General features: G+C 34.7%; 3 protein-coding genes across 6 annotated transcripts in view; 2 read left to right on the top strand and 1 right to left on the bottom strand.

The window, feature by feature from the left end:
- The window catches only part of LOC135843515 (potassium voltage-gated channel protein Shaw-like), a 761198-nt gene that overhangs the window by 703842 nt on the left and 38089 nt on the right, over positions 1-19267 (bottom strand). The gene's annotated exons all lie outside the window — the stretch shown is intronic.
- On the top strand, positions 1000-19071 carry LOC135846060 (atrophin-1-like). The gene is made up of 2 exons (XM_065365034.1): positions 1000-1506; positions 15121-19071. Exons 1-2 carry the CDS (start codon positions 1486-1488, stop codon positions 17440-17442), a joined length of 2343 nt encoding a protein of 780 aa, XP_065221106.1. The 5' UTR covers positions 1000-1485; the 3' UTR covers positions 17443-19071.
- Positions 5678-10678, top strand: LOC135843368 (uncharacterized). The gene is made up of 2 exons (XM_065361235.1): positions 5678-7826; positions 9003-10678. Exons 1-2 carry the CDS (start codon positions 5678-5680, stop codon positions 10676-10678), a joined length of 3825 nt encoding a protein of 1274 aa, XP_065217307.1.

Below are 19267 nucleotides of genomic sequence, written 5' to 3'. Positions count from 1 at the left end.
CCTCGACCCCGACAGTGTATTCGAAGCCAAACAGCTGGGTCGAATTGACGTGCAAAGACCCAAGAGGGCAACCAAAAATTCACCTTATTGGAGCTGAAAAGATGTGGATTGGCTGAAAACGTTTAGACAAATCTAGGGGAGCACCTCCGAGGCTGAATTTTTTTCTGAGTGACATTCAATTCAAAAAATGAAGGTTTCCATTGAATTTGGTCACAATTCTCCTAAAAAAATTTTAGCGAACCACCCTGATGGCTGATCATATCATGATGATGACCAAATGGATACCCAGACCCTGGACATCCTATCAACTTCGATGAAGATGAATTTAACTCACTCAAAGGATAGATATGTTTTTCATTGTCCAGGAACAATAAATTTCGATCAACCGGAATTCATTTTCCAAATTTTAGTGAATTTATGAAAAATTTGACTCTGTACTCATCTATGATCCTTTATTGAAAAAAATATCTGGAAATCAATTATTATGTTCAAGTAACTCCCGAACCGAATAAGTAATACAAACATTGGACATAATATTCACTATATAGGATCTCTTCCACTCGCTACAATAATTTTTGAGCAACGATCAACGACTAAGTTGGAATAAGCCAATACAGAATATGTAGACAAATCGATATTAAAATGTGGGCACAGGTACATTGGTACATAGATAAATGTGTATAGGTATTATATGAAAATTACACCTCGTGTCGACGCAACAACGTGAGCGGTTAACGAAACAACTCGCGTCTGCGTCTCGATTACGTACCGTTCATATTATTCCATAATACGAGTAATTTTTCCCGGATACATTAAAGGCCCGTCTACATCAAACGGTTCGCGAGACGAATTTACCGAAAAAACAATCCGGAATGAAGAAGCGCTGCCAAGGTCATCAGACTGGAAGGTCATAACCGGTTACCATCAAGGGTACCCAAAGACGAGTCTAAGCTCTCGCTTTCTTTCAAATCGCCGTATACTAGAAGGAGACCTCTGTATCCGACTTTCACTTCAAGAGGAGTTATCATCATCGACTCCCATAGCGCCCGCATCTGCGTCATCATTTATGGTTATGCCCACCGAAGTCCGAACTAGATGGCTACTTTACATAGTGGGAGCTAAACCGATACCCGTCGAGTGGTAAAGGTTTCTTAATATTTGGTCACAATTTAGTACGTTTTGTTACGTGCGCGTTCCGCGCTTTTTCTCCCATATTACGTAAAATTCGCCATCCATAGTTCGTCGTGAAAGTTAACTTTTCTGCCGGTCAAAATGTGTTTGTTATAAGTGCTTTTTTTCGTATTCCGAATTACAACGAATAAAATGGTTAAATAATTACGAATTTAAAAAAATAAAACCTATATTTTATCCGTGATCAATTGCCACCTTTTTAAATACCGCATGTTGTGATGTGATTATACTATAAGCGAAAAAATTCATCGTATTCTGTCAACAAACATTGTCATCCTATTCATCTATTGAAATATGCTCCCGCCAAAAATGAAGGTATGTACAGAGTAGTACGCGTAATAAGCACATTTTAATGCATCGTAATATTATACAAGTAGGTACGCGTGACGATATAATTTCATGTGTAGGTCTAGGTACGTAATTGCACGTGTCTAAGTAAATTTAGCCACACTTAAATACCGCATCGTGATGATAATAAAGGTATCATCCACATGGTACATTATTACGACCTACGGTATATTAATTGCAGTGCAAAGCAGTGAAGCTGCAGGAGTTGTCTTGTGACGTGAATTTTAAAACAAAGATAGATAGGACTGTTTGCTCGTTTAGAAAATAGAACTCATAACGGTGAAGGCGATTTGAACGATGCAGAATTCACGAGTTTTCCAAATGAAAATTTTATAGAATATAATTTCGAAAAAATCGCGATTCTGTGGAGGGAGATATGCAAAAAAAAATTAACCCCCCCCCCCTCTTCAATTCGGCATTAGCTTGAGGTTGTAATGGAGCGCAAAAACGTATTGTTCAAGTGAATTAGACCAAATTAGTGAAGGAAAAGTGCATCACTAGGTGCTTCATAAGTAAGTAGTTTTTTTCGTGGGTGTTTTCGGGAAAATGATTGTTTGAAAAAAATTGCTTTCCCAATTCTGCTCTGGAGAATCAGAATTTTTGAAACATAAATCATATGTAGGTAGGTAGCTAGGTACCTATACCTAATTTCTGCAGTTACTTTCATGGAAAGGAATCATGTATATAATTTTACTAGACTGAAGTGAGGGAAAATTTATTATTCGGCTGATTACACTAAAACTGGTTTCACGAGTCGATTCATGTTCGTGGCGATTTTCGCGTGAGTAAATTGGTCATTTTCGTATTGGTTGATATTATTCGAATATCAACCTACAAATAAAATTCAATCGTTGTTCATCTTCGTTTTGATTATTTTCGCGATAGTGGCATTTTTGCGTTAGTATCATTCAGATACAGCAAAAATTGACAAAAATGGATGGAAAAAAGAAACGTCTTCGCTGTCTCAAATTCAACCTGCGTCGGCAAAAAAGTCAACTCGAAGCTCTTCTCCAATCTGAACTCAACACCGAAACCATTTTCCAGATTGAAACTCAACTGAATACCGAATTCGCACCATTGAAGTTAGATTCGCTAACTCTCGAGATTTTCGAGCTTTTGGAAGAAGACAACAGAGCATATAAAAGTTGAATTTTTCGAGTAAACACCTCAAGAAAAAAAGTAATGGGGGAAACTTTCGAATTTTTGTATTTTTAAAATCTGAGGAGGGGAAGGGGTAAAACTGATATATTTTTTGATTTTCAGAGAGAATTGAATTAAAAAATTTACTTCCTTTTTTGCAAAACAACATTATTTTTCGAAATTTTGGTAAAAATGAGATTTTTTTGCATTTGGATAGAAAAGCAAATCTTGTCATCAATTTTGGCAAAAATACAAAACTCGGAGCGCAACATTTTTTTAAATAATTCAATTCGGAAAGCTAACAATTTTTTTGAAACAACCATTAAAAAAAGGAGTAAAATTCAAGAATTTAAAATAAATGGTCTAGAAAATTTTACCGAATGAAAAGAATTAAAAAAACAGAATGTGTAAAAATTGCGAATTTTGGTTTAAAAAAATCAAGTGGTTGGCTAACATTTTTTCAAGCATTTCAGTTTGAAGGAGACAGTAGAGTAGTGAGAGGGAGGGTTCAAAATGTTTTTCTCTTCTAGTTCACTTTGAAAGTAGACAAATTCTGACCTCTCTCTCCTCCAAACACCTCCCTCTAGATTGAAAAAGTTGTAACTTGTTTGTAAGTATTTTTCATCAAAACTGCTAATAAAAACAGCACACAAAACCCTCATAAATTTCGAAAATTTTTCTTTTTTCAATAAGTATTTATGCACGATGGCAGGTCTTTTGATTAATTTCTGTGGAAATGGGAGCGAAATTTTTCAAATACATATTTCAATTTGGAAGGGGGGGGGGGCTTCCAATGTAAACACTCCAAGGAAGTAGAAAATTGTAATTTCGGTTCCTTGAAACAGAAATTTTCATTTCACTTTTCGGAGGCCAATATAGGATAATTTTTTGCCGAATTCGTGCCAAATTTTGAAGAAAAAAAAATTAAAATTGACAAAATCAACTAAACTGACTTTTGTGAACAATGAGAAGCATTTACAAAAAAATTAGTCACTCTAGTTGGAAAAAAGCTTAAAGAAATGAATAGAATTTTTCAAATTAGTCAATGTAACAAAGTGAGTTAATCTTCACAATATACACACCTATAATAATGTGGATATAGGTATGTAACGAGTTGATTGCGCGTATAATTGAATATAAGTGATTATCCACTCGAACGATCTTGCCATAAGACCGTCTATAGAAGAGCAACATTATCTGCACGCTCAAGTGTACCTACTCGCGCCTCTGCCTCCACCATAGGCCTATAATTACGTGTTCGCAGATTTTTTTTCTGCATCAACAATTGAAATATGAACTCACACTGCGACATTCAACGTTCCTCAACAGTTTATTGACGGCAAGAAGAATAACATACTACAGTTACCCATTCGTACCTACTTGCCTGTTACATCACACACTTGTTGGAACTGCATCAATGTTCGTCATTCTCATTCGAGTTCTATATTACATATAAGCTACGTTTGATAAATGATATAAAATAAAATGAACTTCCTAATCCGATCAATTCAATTTTGTTAGAAAATGTATTAGTTTTTTCTTCATTGCTTTTTTATCGACAGGCGATTGAAGTGCTAATTGTTTATCAGACTACTGATTTTTTTCTCATTATTTTGACCTTGCTTCGTTCGAGAGATATGAATTTCAACCTTATTTGTCTCAAACACGTAATAAGTACTTAGTTGACGACATTTTTACGTACCTAAGTAAGTACTTCACTAGGCATTTTTTGCAATTTTTTCGTTCTTCATTCTTTCTTTTTCCATGAAAAAATTTAAGCTTCTTAAAAAAATGGATTGGTTAATGGAACAAGAAGGCTCATTTCTATCTGCTAAAAACCACTAAAAAATTTAAAACGTTTTAAAAATTTGATTTTTTCTCCTTACCACTTTTAAAAAGTTGTCTCTCGAGATAGGAATTTGCTACCTAGTACCTAAACCTATACACGAAGAAATTACATTTTCTTACAGCGAGGATTTGAAGTCGACTAGGTATATTTTTTTTACTTCGAGAAAATACACCAAAATAATACAAAAAGTTTTCGAAAATGTTTACTTATAATATGTTCAAACATTCTAACATGAACCTCAGAATTTTTTTGTCCTCTCCTTCGAATAACACATGTAGCCTATTTTCAGCTTCTTCATTAGTGACCGCATCAGCTGAAGAATTTTTTTTCATCTTTCAATATACCTAATCAGGGCCGTATTTACGCACAGGCAACCTAGGCAGTTGCCTAGGGCGGCAGATTTTCAGGGGCGGCAAATTTTGAAAAGACTTTATGGCGATTTTTTCTTTTCATCAAAAATTACAAAAAATTCGCGAAAATCGTTACGAATTAAAATTTTTAAAAATTCTTGTGCTATTAGGTGTTCAATAGTAGTGCTACTGCTAAATTGGTATTTTGAATAATCATAAAAATTCAAAATTTCAAAAGCTTTCGCCCTCGCTTCGCTCGGGCATATTATTTTTCTTTTCTCTGAACAAAAGTTGAGTCTTGAGGGTAGAAAAATTGACCTCTCAGATCAAAAATGATGTTTTTTCACTTCTGAGGGATTGTGAATTTTGGTCTTTTGTGAGATTTCTGGAGGAGCAGGGTTGTTGAGAGGGCGTCAAAAAGGGCAGTTTGCCCCGGGTGTGGTCATTCTAGAGGGCCCGATCAAAGAAGGCCTGTTTATTGTTCTTATAGGTACGTAGATAAAAGTATGGAGGGGGGGGGGTGTCGCGGATTCGCGGTTATTAATTATATTTGGCTATGTTTTTGTTATATTTAAAGTTCGCGATCTCGATAATATTCGGCTGCTAGGTTTGTTATCTTGAAGATTCAAAAGTTTTTGTTATTGTTTTTATTCGAAAATAAATAGAGTACGAAAAGGGTTCGTATTGAAGCGATTAAATCAATCGCCCTTATTGTTGAATTTCCTTTTTCGTTATGGTAGCAGGCTGATCCTAAATAATCGTTCGTTTCGTCCTCCGAATTCGTTGGTAAATTCCAAAAATGCCGGAAACCAGCGAAAATGCAGAAAAGCTAAAAGCGTTATCCACCCGAAAGTCCAGACTTCGTTCTTCACTGACTAGAAGTATGTCATACGTAAGTGAAAAGCTGGCGACGGCAGATTTTAACGAAGTTAAAGTGAAATTGACAATGGTCGAAGATATATATAAAAATTATCTTGCTTTACTTGACGAATTCGACAACTTCGAAGTTCCGGATCTGGACCCTTTCATAGAAAAATTCGAAGATGACTACATCGCCATTAAAGGTAAATTAGAAAGCAGTATCGAAAAATTCTCTAATAGCAGTGCTGTTCCAGGTTTTAAAAGACAGTGTACAACTGAATCTGGTGGTAGCGGTAGTTGTTGTTCTTCTTCAAAAGCTACGATTAAGTTACCAAAGTTGGAGTTGAAGAAATATGGTGGTAATCTACTTGAATTCGAATCGTTTTGGTCTTCGTTCAACTCAGCTGTACATAATACTGATTTAGAAGCAACTGATAAATTTACGTATTTGAGAAATAACCTGGTAGGCGAAGCTGAAGTATTGTTGAGAGGTATGGGTACCACTGCTGCTAACTATCCGATCGCATACGAAATGGTAAAAAAGAAGTTTGGTAATAAAAAGAAATTAATTGATTTATTATATGATAATTTAACTAAAATTCCAAAAAGTAACAAATGGACTAAAAATTTGCGAAATACTTACGATAATATTGAATCGAATTTACATGCTTTAGAAGGTGTAGGTGAAAATATTCAAAACAACACCATACTGTATTCGATGATTATGAAGAAGTTTCCGTTTGATATAATTATGAAAGCCGATTTGGATGTTGCAAGTAACGATTTATCCGAATTGAGGCAGAAAGTTGGCGAATTGATATGGAAACAAGAGCAGTATTGTGGTACTAATTGGAGTGAGTCATCCGATAATAATTCTAATAAAAAAGATTTTTTCAAAGGTACTACAGAGAGCTTGATAACTGGTGATAGAAAACCAAGTAAAAAATGTATCTATTGCGGTGAAACGTCACATTATTCCGATGAATGCAGCAAAATAACGACATTGGAAGACAGAAGAAAGAAATTAAATGGTCGTTGCATCATTTGTTTGAATCCTGGTCATCTCGCTAAAGACTGTACGGTAAACAAACCATGTGTACATTGTAAAAAACGTCGTAGTCATCATCGTAGTTTATGTATTAAATTATTTTCGAAAGAAGTTAGTAATCCTGAACCAACTGAATCTTTACTAATGAAAGATCAAGAAGGTAACCTGTTAGCAGCCACAATCAACGTTGGTAATGAAAGTCGTGTTCAGAAAGTTACCTCAATTTTGGATAGCGGTTCAAGAAGATCGTACATTACTACAAGGTTGGCCGATAAATTAAAATTGAAGCCTCTTCATTATGAAACGATTAGAATTTCTACGATTTGTTCCGAAGCTCCTAGAGAAATTTCAACCAAGGTCGTTAGTTTAGATATTTTTACAAATGATGGTGAAAAAATAAAAATCACTGCAAATACGATACCTAAAATTATTAATCGAATAAATCACCACGATATTAAGTTAGATTCCAGATTCAAGAAATTCAAGCTCGCTGAAGTTGATAAAAATCTTGTACCTGAACTCCTGATTGGAAATGACTACATGTTCGATTTTATGGTCATGGAAAAAGTAATTATTGATGATTCAACTTCGTTAATCAATTCGAAATTTGGATGGCTGGTTGTTGGTCGAATCAATAAAAACCACGAAACTCCAGTTTTCTTCTCCGAGATTGAAATGGTAGAAAACCTATGGAAATTAGATGCGATTGGGATAGATGATTCAACCTCAGTGGAGGATATTGGCGATGAACTTGCGGTAAAAAGTTTTTATGATAATATAGAATTGATAGATAATCGTTATGAAGTAGCTTGGCCCTGGAAAGAGTACCCTCCTGATTTAAAATCGAACAAAGGGCTCGCCTACGGTCGTTTGAAATCTCAGATGAGAAAATTCGAAAAGAACAAAGAATTATTCGACGAATATGACAAAGTGATCAAATACCAAGAGTCTCAAGGTATTATCGAACGAGTCGACGAATCTATCAACGATAAAGAAGATTTAGTTCATTATCTTCCGCATCACGAAGTTCTGACACCAGGTAAAAGTACCAGTTTACGAGTTGTTTATGACGGTTCTGCAAAATCTCGAAAAATTGATAAAAGCTTAAACGATTGTATTTTTCGTGGTCGTGTTCTTTTGGAAACGTTATGCGGTTTGATTTTGCGCTTAATGTTGAGATGTTTTGTATTAACTTCTGATATTGAAAAAGCATTTTTGCAAATCGGTTTGAAATTACGTGATCGCGATTTTGTTAGATTTATTTGGATAAAAGATTTTAATAAACCGCTAAACTTCGATAATTTGATTATATTTCGCTTTACTAAAATTCCGTTCGGTGTTATTGCTAGTCCGTTTTTGTTAACTTTAACAATAATTTTTCATTTAAATCAATATGATTCGAAGTTCGTTCCGCTATTACTAAGAAGTTTTTATGTGGATAATCTTATCTTGAGTGTCGATTCGGTAGATGAAGCTATTGATCTTTATAATTTTTCAAAATCTTGTTTTAATGATGCTTCGATGAATTTACGTAATTGGGTTACGAATTGTAATGAACTTAAAAATGTTTTAAAACCAGAAGATCGTTTAGATGTATCTGAAATTAGTATTTTAGGGTTAAAATGGAATGTTAAAAATGATACTTTTGTGATTAATCATAAACTCACTAATTCGACTATTATTATTACAAAACGTGAAGTTGTAAAAAAGGTATCCTCGATTTTTGATCCGTTAGGTTTTTTGTGTCCTGTTGTTTTACCAGCTAAATTATTTATTCGATATTTATGGGGCAAAAACTTAGATTGGGATGATGTTTTAGATGAGAAAGATCAAAAGTCGTGGAAAGAATTATTAGATAACTTGAAATGTATTTCGAATGTAGAAATAGATCGGTACGTATTTCGTGGCACTAATGCTTGTAATGATTTTGATTTACATTGTTTCGTTGACGCGTCTCAAAAAGCTTATGCTGCAACTGTTTACGTTAAGAAAAATAATTTAACTCGTCTCGTTTTTGCTAAATCTCGTCTCGCTCCTCGCAATAATTTAACTATTCCAAAGTTAGAATTGTTAGCTATATATATCGGTAGTCAAATCGTGAATTTCGTTAAGAATGAATTTTCTGATGTTAATATCAAAAATATTTATGTATGGTCCGATTCCAAATGTGTATTATCATGGTTATGTTCAAAAAAAGTTTTGCCCAAATTTGTAGAAAGAATTGTGAAGAAAATTGATAAATCGTTCAATTATCGCTACGTTCCATCTGCTGAAAATCCTGCTGATATAGCCAGTCGCGGTGCAGAAGTGCAAGATTTGAATTCGTTCTGGTGGGAAGGCCCCACATGGTTGAAAGAGATGGAAGTCGCTTGGCCAAAGGCAATGAATTTACAATTTGAATCCGAACCTGAACCTGAACCTGAACCAGAACCAGTACTTATCTTGAATAATACAGCTGTAATTCAGCCTCCTTTTAAAATCGATTGTACTCAATTTAAAACCCTCAACTATCTACTTGATGCAACGTTAAGCTATATGAAAAATGTCGATTCGAATAATATTGTTCAGAAAACCGAAGAAGCTTTCAACCAGTGGATTATATATATCCAAAACAAAAATTATCCTGATATTTCGCAACCTAATGCGCTTGGTTTAAAGCGTGATTCTCAAAATATTATACGTTGTCATGGGCGCTTAGTTGAATCATGTCTCGACGATAATGCGAAGTTTCCAATACTTCTACCTGAGAAAGAATTCTTCACTCGTTTATTAATTGAAAAAATTCATATCGATAACTATCATGTCGGCGTTTCCCATACTCTCTCTGAATTGAGAAAAAATTTCTGGATTCCAAAAGGCAGATCGACGGTGTACTACGTTCTAAAAAAATGTGCTAACTGCAAATACTATGATGGTGGTCCATATAAATATCCTGCAATTCCTCCGTTACCTGAATTCCGTGTAAATCAAAGCAGTCCGTTTTCCTGTTGTGGTATCGACACATTTGGTCCTTTATACGTCAGTGATAACTCAGTCCAGAAAAAAGTATTTGTTAGTATTTTCGTTTGTATGATTACACGTGCGATTCACTTAGAACTTTTAGAGAATATGACCACTCAAGAATTCCTACTCGCTTTTCGTAATTTTATAGCATTACGCACAATTCCAAAATTCGTAATAAGTGACAACGCGCCACAATTTAAAATAACCAAATCAGCTTTTGAAAATCTTTGGCAACAAATAATTTCTGATAATGATGTAATAGATTTTTGTAAAAATAATTTGATAGAATGGAAACTGTTGCCTGAATATGCCCCGTGGCATGGCGGTTTTTACGAAAGATTAATCGGTATAGTGAAAATGTCGCTAAAGAAAACAATTTTTAATTGTATAATAACAGAAAATCAATTGAGAACCGTGTTGTATGAAGTAACTTCTGTTATTAATTCGCGTCCTATTGTTTACGTAGGTGAAAATGATAGTAATGTATTAACACCTAATGATTTGATGAATACCAAATTCGATTTTATTCCGGATATTGATAATGTTAAAAATATTAAACGCGATGTAATCGTAAATTTATGGAAAAGATCTAACAATATTATTAATCAATTTTGGAACGTTTGGAAATTCCAATATTTAACTAGTCTTCGCGAACGTAATATTAGTATAAAACAAAAGAAAAATGTAGTAGATTTAGTTCCTAAAGTAGGAGATATCGTATTAATCGAAGGTGATAAAAAATTTTGTCCTAGAGGAGAGTGGAAAGTTGGTAAAGTAATTAATGTTAATGTTAGCTCAGACAGTAATGTTAGATCAGCAATCGTTGAAACTAAAAATTCTAAACTTACCCGTCCCATTAACAAATTGTATCCCTTGGAAACATCGTAATTTTTCTCGTTTATACTTATTATTTTAAATTTAAAAATTCGTTTTTTTTTTTTTTTTTTTTTTTTCGTCGGGAGTGTCGCGGATTCGCGGTTATTAATTATATTTGGCTATGTTTTTGTTATATTTAAAGTTCGCGATCTCGATAATATTCGGCTGCTAGGTTTGTTATCTTGAAGATTCAAAAGTTTTTGTTATTGTTTTTATTCGAAAATAAATAGAGTACGAAAAGGGTTCGTATTGAAGCGATTAAATCAATCGCCCTTATTGTTGAATTTCCTTTTTCGTTAGGGGGTGTACTTGATTTTTTTTTGTAAGGGCGGCAAATTTCAATTCTGCCTGGGAGCGCAAAGAGGCTAAATCCGGCCCTGTACCTAATCCCCCTTTTTTTGAGAAGAGTAAAAATAAAATCAGAAGTTTTTTATAATACGTACATAGGTAGCTTCATTTGTGTGATGTGTTTTCAAATCGAACACTCGCATTCAAGAGTTGAATTTTGAGCTGCTGAAATTGATTTTTTGAATTGTAAAAATTTTTGATAAACTCTCTGCAGCGATTATAATCATTTTCAAGCCGATCTGAAACCTCCAGTAAAATTGAATTTTCTCCAGCGAAATGGAATTGTTTCGGGTGATGCTGTAATCAACTTCGGCAGCTTAGAATTTAGGGCAAGTAAATTGCAAATTTGAGTTCTTTTCAGGGAATGAATCATCATTCAAAATGTGTACTTTGATCTAAAGCTTGAAAAAAACTCAGAAATCGTCTACTGTTATTGAAAATCACTTGAAACTTCATCTACGAGTAGACTAGCTCTATTTCTCAAAACCGACCACTTGGTCACTTGAATCGATTACGATCAGGCGGTACTTTCGAACTTGACTGGAGCTTCCCACAGAGGGAGCGGTTCGAGTGTGCTGGAGGAGAGTCAACTTTCACTGGAGAATCCCTTGGGTCTGAAAGTAGTCGTTATTGATTCAGAAGGGTAGGGAATGGAAGAGGAGTTCACTTTGGAAACAAACTGATTTTCATTCCACTATTCAAATTCACCTACTTTTGTGTAAAATTTTAGAATAGTTATTCATCTACTTGCGAGCCTTTTCCTACATATCGAAATTCGCAAAGCACCAACTTGGGCAGTTTGAAATTTGGTTCTCAGATATGAGTTCATCAGTTTTTTTGATAATCCGAGTTCCATTTTAATCGGAGTTGCTGGATGGCAAAGGTTCCCTTATTAGTAATATTTCAAGGTCAAAAATACTTATATGAGACGTGCAGACAAAGGGTTGGCTGCGAAAAGAAAATTTGGAAGATTTTGACCATATTAATCCATGTGGACCTTAATTTCAAATTTTTAACGTCGAAGGTGCTCCACTAAAAAGTTTCGAAAAACATCGCGTTATTTTTGCTCTAATCTTTGGACGAAGGGTCCCGAAGATCAAATTACTGTGAGCGAGTTTCTTGTTCCTATTACCTACCCATTGCAGGATTCTTCAATTCAATTTGAATTTTTTTTTGACTTGATCAAACAAAAAAAGAATAGTACCTGAAGAACAAAGGAGAGGTATCAGGTACAGTGTATGAGAAAGAAAACCACATGATTTTTATGCTATGAATAAAGCTTACTATTTTTTTTTTCAAATTAAAAACATCATCATTGGAACCTGCGAAACAGATCTCAAAATTTTCATCCCGATCCAAAAGGTATTTATAGCCTTGGATGTCCTTCCTTTTCCACGAGTATCTGCGTAAATTGAGCCCAAATTTCTTTTTGATGAGTTATTTTTAAACAAGGTAAACAGAAACCATAGATTTAACAGCTCGTACGAAGACAAAGTGTTTCTAATTAAATCCAATATCTTATGTTACGAATTGATCGCGGTACATTAAACTCACTTCAATGTTATTCAAATCTTTCATTAGTTCGTCTGCGATAACATCAGACAGATTCCTTGTGCGCGAATACATAAGTACGAACAGTGGGTACTAATAGACAATTAATTATGGCAATTTTTCAATAGACCCCAGACATTAATGTTACTGGGATTTGCTAAGTAGGTATTCTTTATACGTAAGTTCGTCTCTTCGATACCTTGAACATTGCTTTTGATCAATCAGAAACTACCGACACATTGGTAAGCAAATTCTGCCATAAAATTTCGTTCATTCAAATTTCAAGTTTTCATGACCCCCATTAGACCATTACAGCTGTCATCGAAATTATTTCCTAAAAATATTATTTGCTCGTAAACCAGCAAATAAGTACTAAGTACCTACCTACACTTATAAAAAAAAAAAAAGAGAAACACCATCATAGCGAGTAAAGACCTACTGTAATTTGTCACCTTTCTTTTCCGACTAGAGAACATGATTGAATTTATTTTGCCCACTCACCGCTCGCCTTCTAACCTCTTGATATTTTTACGATCACACAACGAACGCAGATAAACTTGTACTTTACCTATGGAAAATTTTACTTTCTACATTTCTATGTATTTGAATATGTGACGATGCGTATAATGCATTCACCCGAGGTAAAATACAAAACCCCCAATTGTTGTGCAGAAACACGCCTGCCGGTTTTAATTATGATTAATAAATTTTACGTGGAAACCAACTTACATACTACCTAGGTACTCGCGCGAACAAAACCGGAAAATATCTGGACGCTATACTAGTTTTGTATACGGCTACTCAGTCCTCAGTCTATGAAATTAGTCATTATTAATATTTCATATCGCTCGAGTGTTTGTTAGACTGTATGTACTGTGTTATCCACGTTTAAAAGTACTACGTTATTATATTCTTCACGACGAATAGAAATCGACTTGAGTATTGCTAGCTTTATCTGCCGGGTGTGAATCTACGATGTAATGAATGTGAAAGTACTTTACTTTGAACTTGAGAGTCGTGGTAAAGTGCCCCCGGCTTCCAAATATGGAAAGTGATCATGAAACTTACTTTAACGGTACCTAGGTATACGTATGTACAAGTATGAAAAAAAAATTAAAGGAGTTCTCAAAATGATTTATGGAAAAATGCTGCCCTTGTGGTTTTGTTTTTGAAAAAACACACTTTTAAAACAATAGACATGTACAGGTCTAATTATGCACATATTTTATTCTTTTAGATAATGTGACATAAAATGAAACTGCATTTTGATGATTATGTAATTCGAAGGCACAAATTATTAGCATTGGAAGAATGGCTAACAAAAATTTATGATTTTGTGACCTATTCGCTGACAAATATTCATTTTTTTAGTGCTGTATTTACATTGCGTTCTATAGGTATACTTTTTATGAAACACGTTCTGAAGAATTTGCGAAGAAATGTGCCGAAATCTACTTTCTCATCACCAAATATTTTCTTCTACAAATGTGCAAATCAATTGCAATGCAGGAAAAAATTAGTGGAAAAATACAAAAATTATTCAAAAATTCGCTCATGCTTCCAGGCTAAAAAATAGTAATATGCAACTAAGTATCACTCATGGTTTAAAACAATATCTTCAGATACTTATCAACTATTTCAATAAATCACACACATTATGGTTCGGTATTTCAATTGCTTATTGTGGAATGGACAGCGGACGTAGATAAACATACCTACGTGTTGAAATGAAAAGAAAAAAAAAGTAAGGCGCATAGTGATTATGATCATACTTAATTGCGTTGACAAAATCGAAAACAATTGCACATATCTATCTCCAAGTTCAGTAATTATTGCAGTATCTTAGCTATTACATACCACTTGCCATATAAGTGTAAATGGTAGGAATCCCTGAAATTATTTCTCTCTTCAATTTGTATGCGTCCTACAATTGCCCGCAGGTATTTTATACCGACGCGACGCGACGTATGTTTGATTATCAAACCTACTATTTTCTAACATATTACCTGTATTTATTCTCTAATCGATACTAGTTTATCAAGTCATTCATTTTCTACTTTCGTGAATACGTATTATGCAGTCTAGTAACAAATTTTAAATCATCCGACTTCTGGTTAATTGTTTGTGTGGTCAAGAAAGTTGATTTTGCACGTTGACTCTAGCCTCTCTACCCACGTTTAAAGTTCAAGCTCAAGAGAAAAAGTGTCTACTGTTCTCGAACCTGATCTTCGGTAAAATTTCGCAACTAATACATATTATAGTGAGAATTTTTTTATTCATTGCGAGGGAACCTTGCCAACTCAGTCACCCACGTTTTTCCTGAAATTTGACACACTAAAAGTTTACGTCACCCACGTCTCTGAACCTAATTTTCAGCTTTCCAAGTTGATTTTTTGGTGAATTTTCGAAAATGGCCAAATGAAATGTTGATATCGAATATGTACCTACTAATGCGTATCTAATTATTATATGTACTAGATACTTCACTTACATCAAAAGCAGCACATTCAATTGTCATTTTGTGAAATTAACCCTCATGTTATATTTTGTTGCAGGCATGGATGCTCTTACTAGGAATACTACTTCACGAATCTGCAGCAGTTGTGAATAACAAAAAAAATAATGCAGGAGTTATTCGACGACAAGTGCCCGTACTGACCAACGCATATGGTGCTCCAGTATCTTTGGAACATGCTGATCCTCCTCCCAATAACTTTCAATCAAAAGACAACTACGAGTCAAGAGTCTCGGATTTCGAAGCAACGACTCCAGTTTTCCCCTTAAGTGCGCCTTCGTACGATTACAGCCCACCAGGCTTAGCACCGCCAGAAGGAGGCGACAGCAACAATGCACGAATCTCCGATTTCGAAGCTACCACTCCAGTTTTTCCTCTAAGTGCGCCATCTTTCGATTACAGCGTACCTGGTTTAGCACCTCCAGAGGACAACGAAATTCTTACCAAACAATCCGGGTTTGGATATGAAAGACCTCCTACAAATCCATCTCCTTCCTATGGGCCACCACCTTCAGCATATGGTCCACCAAGTAATACGTATCTGCCACCAAGTAATTCTTATCTTCCTCCAAGTAATAGTTACCTTCCACCCCCGAAACCATCTTATGGTCCACCTCCGCCCCCGCCAAAACCTTCTTATTTGCCACCACCACCTCCTCCCAGACCAGTGTATGGTCCTCCTAAACCAACATACGGACCTCCACCACCACCGCCGCCTCCGCCACCACCAAAACCAACGTACGGACCTCCTCCTCCAAAACCTTCATACGGTCCACCACCATTCGAGTATTCTCCACCAAAACCACAATATGGTCCTCCTAAACCAACATACGGACCTCCATCTTACCCATCTAAACCGCCAAGCCCGCAATACGGACCACCACAGAAACCACCTTCATCTTTGTCATTGAATCCAGATTTACTGTCGCTGAAATATGGATCAAACATAAAAAGTGAGAGTAGTTCATCTTCGAAATACTCTTTCTACAATAACTTGAAGAGTAGCTTGTACTCTTTGCTTGGAAATCATCACCAATCATCTGGTTCATCTGGAATTCATTCACCACCCACACCTCCAGTCATCAGCTATGACGGATGGAAACCTTTGCAGGGGGCTGAATTAGCTTCGTTTATCGGAGCTTACCCTCAAGTACAGACATCTTATCATGAACAAGAATTCACTGTACCGCAGAATTCGTATCAAGCTTCCAATGAATTCTACACTCATCCGCATTCTCCACTTTCAGTGAACCAGATCCCTGGCTCTAGTTTTGGCGTACCATTCGATTTCTCCAACTCTTTTTCAAATTTAGGATTCGATAATGGATTCTCCAACATCAACACATTCCCAAATCCTCAAGTAGATTGCAACGATCATTCCTCCTTCTCTCAGTTTGGTAGCTCGTTAACCTCTGATAATGGAGAAATAAAAGATAGTTACACGGTATCGAGTTATCCAACCCAGCAAATTGGTTTAGCCTATGGAGTTCCTTCTGGTAAACAAATAGAAGGACCAAAATTACAGCCCAAAAAACCCATCAAGTTCAGAGCTCCGGTGCCATCTGGTTTATTGCAATCTGTAGGAAAAGATGGCCACGACTACAGAGGATCAGAATTCAGAGGTCAGACTTATATTCCACCTGCCATTCCAGAACTATCTAAACCAGATGATACATCTGCAGGCGATTCTTCTGGTTATTCTGATAATTATCAACAAAATGATGGTTCATATGACTCTTACTCTGCAAAACAGCCATCTAAAGACACTACATTCAATGGAGATTCCAACTCTTTCGACAATAGTTTGAAGTTCAGCAATCCATCACCTAATATCCAATTTTCTCAAAATACAGATTACCCGGGATCTGAGAGCTTATCTTTCAATCAAGCTCCGCAACAGTCATTCAATGTGCCTTCATCCTTTGGATCTGATGGATATGGTACCTCAAATCCAGAATTACAATCACTTCTGAGCTCATTAGGAGATAAATCACCTTCTATCACTCCCTCACATTCTGTTGAATTGCCTGCCATTAGCAGCAACAATCTTAATGGTATTGGATATGGCCAAAACCAATTTGAATTCCAACTGCAGTCCTCAAATGGAGGATCCGGATTGTCCAATGAAAGAGTCTTATCTCAAGATTTGTTGCAAAACGTATTGTCAGCAATTGAACAACAAAATAAACAGTCCTCATCCAGCAGTTTTTATGAACATTCTGACAGTATACAAACTGCAGGCTCAGAAAATGTTCCCAAGGTAGAAAAAATTGAAGAATTGAGTAAACAAAATAGTGCACTGCCTAGTGAAAAAGAACAGAATCCAAATAATACAGATAATGGCAAATCTGGTCAAGCATGATGATAATTATTTGCCATTTTCATCAAATGCAAATATTACCTACTTGTAATCATTCAACTTTATTTAAAATTATTTTGTTTCATCGTTGGGGATGAATTTGTGATTATACTTATAATTTGATTCGAAAAGCGCCCTCAATAGGTACCTATATTATGTAGATTAATGACCTAAGAGATGTGGAATAAATAATACCTACTTAATTATGATTTATCAAGTGCCATGATACAATTTAATTTAGGAGTCCATCAAAATTAAGTATGTTGATTACAAATGAGCGTAGGTGCTATGTTTTTTTAATGAGAAAACTCCAATTCCACTTTAAAATTCTAACAATTTCAACTCATATTATTTATTCTACATTAAGAATCAGACATTTAATAATAAATGAGGCAAATCCCCAGTCAAAATATTTCAACAGTGAATATGAAGAGAATAGATAATAGATATAGGTACCTATTGAGGTAGATAGACATAATTCCAGCGACGACAAGGTCCTTGCTGCAATTATGCAAGTAGATATCTTTTTAAACATTTTTTAAAGATTTCTCAACGCTAAGATGTTTTTATAATTGAAATTTGAATTTAAGTTCCATTTTAAAATGAAGTTTGGTTTTACAAACCCATAAAAGAGAAGACAAAATTGATCATCTATCCTTTATTTTTAATGAAATTTTTATGGTACCTAATTCAAATGACCTGGAAGTCATTAGCTCAAATTTTTCATTGTATATTAGGTACGGTATCTTTTTTATTTCATGTCATGAAATTTTCAAGCTATCATGCATATTCAATTATTTCTCATTTTTTCACTTGTTTAATTATTGTTGAAGTGAATTTGCAGTTTAACTAGGCGTGAGTATTTACTTGAGTGTGCATAATATGCAGAGCCTACGTAATACGATATATATATTCATGTTCTAAAATGGCATGTATTGCTTCAGTAATGATAAATTTTGTAATACTTATCTGTCAACCTGCATATTTTTTTCTCCGATTCATTTCATTTCTATATCAGCTATAGGTACTCGTACTTATGTATTGTGCATGTACCAACATTGATGAAGTTGTTTTCTATCCCTATCCTCCTATACTTATACCTAGGTATTCAATCATTTTTTTCAAGTGATGAAATGTGCCATTATTTTGAATATTGTGCAGAGAATTGTGTTATGATTTTGCAAAATACTTGCAATGCAATTTTTGACACATTAGTTCAATCTCTTGTCTTTTCTTTTAAGCACATAAAAATAATAATTATGTACAGACACTTATGTGAGCATAAGTAGGTACGTAGTTATGTACTTCTTTCATTATTTTATATTTTTTTATTATTTTGTTAATGGTTGCATTAAGTAAAATATATCCAGCTGTGCAGATAATTTTATTCTTTGCATACAATTTGAAATGTACTCGTATAGCTTCCGTTTATAAATTAATGTGAAACTCAATGATTACCTACCTATTGTGAGAATCTCAGTTTTAACTACATACTAGATACTTTATTTATTTTTGGATGTAGGTACTTTTGTTTACATTCCTACAATGTCACTCATTTATGTGGTCATTTTCTTATACCGTTAGTTATGTGAATTGTATTTTATAAAAATATAAATATCCATACCATTCCAATTTCGTTTATTTAATTTATTTAAAAAATTTTCTTTTTCAAAGAAGGTTCGTGATTTTTTTTTCTCATGATACATATTAGGTGAAGGTTGAACATCGACATTTACAAGTTGAGAAATTATATGAACAGAACGAGTGTTTCTTTTCTTGATATTTGTCTGACCGCGACAAAGCGAAAGCAATAATACAACAGCCTCCT

The sequence above is a fragment of the Planococcus citri genome, chromosome 4 (assembly GCF_950023065.1).
Source record: "Planococcus citri chromosome 4, ihPlaCitr1.1, whole genome shotgun sequence".
Taxonomy (NCBI): Eukaryota; Metazoa; Arthropoda; class Insecta; order Hemiptera; family Pseudococcidae; genus Planococcus; species Planococcus citri.
Note: the sequence above shows the minus strand (reverse complement) of the source record. Positions and strands in the feature narration are given on the sequence as shown.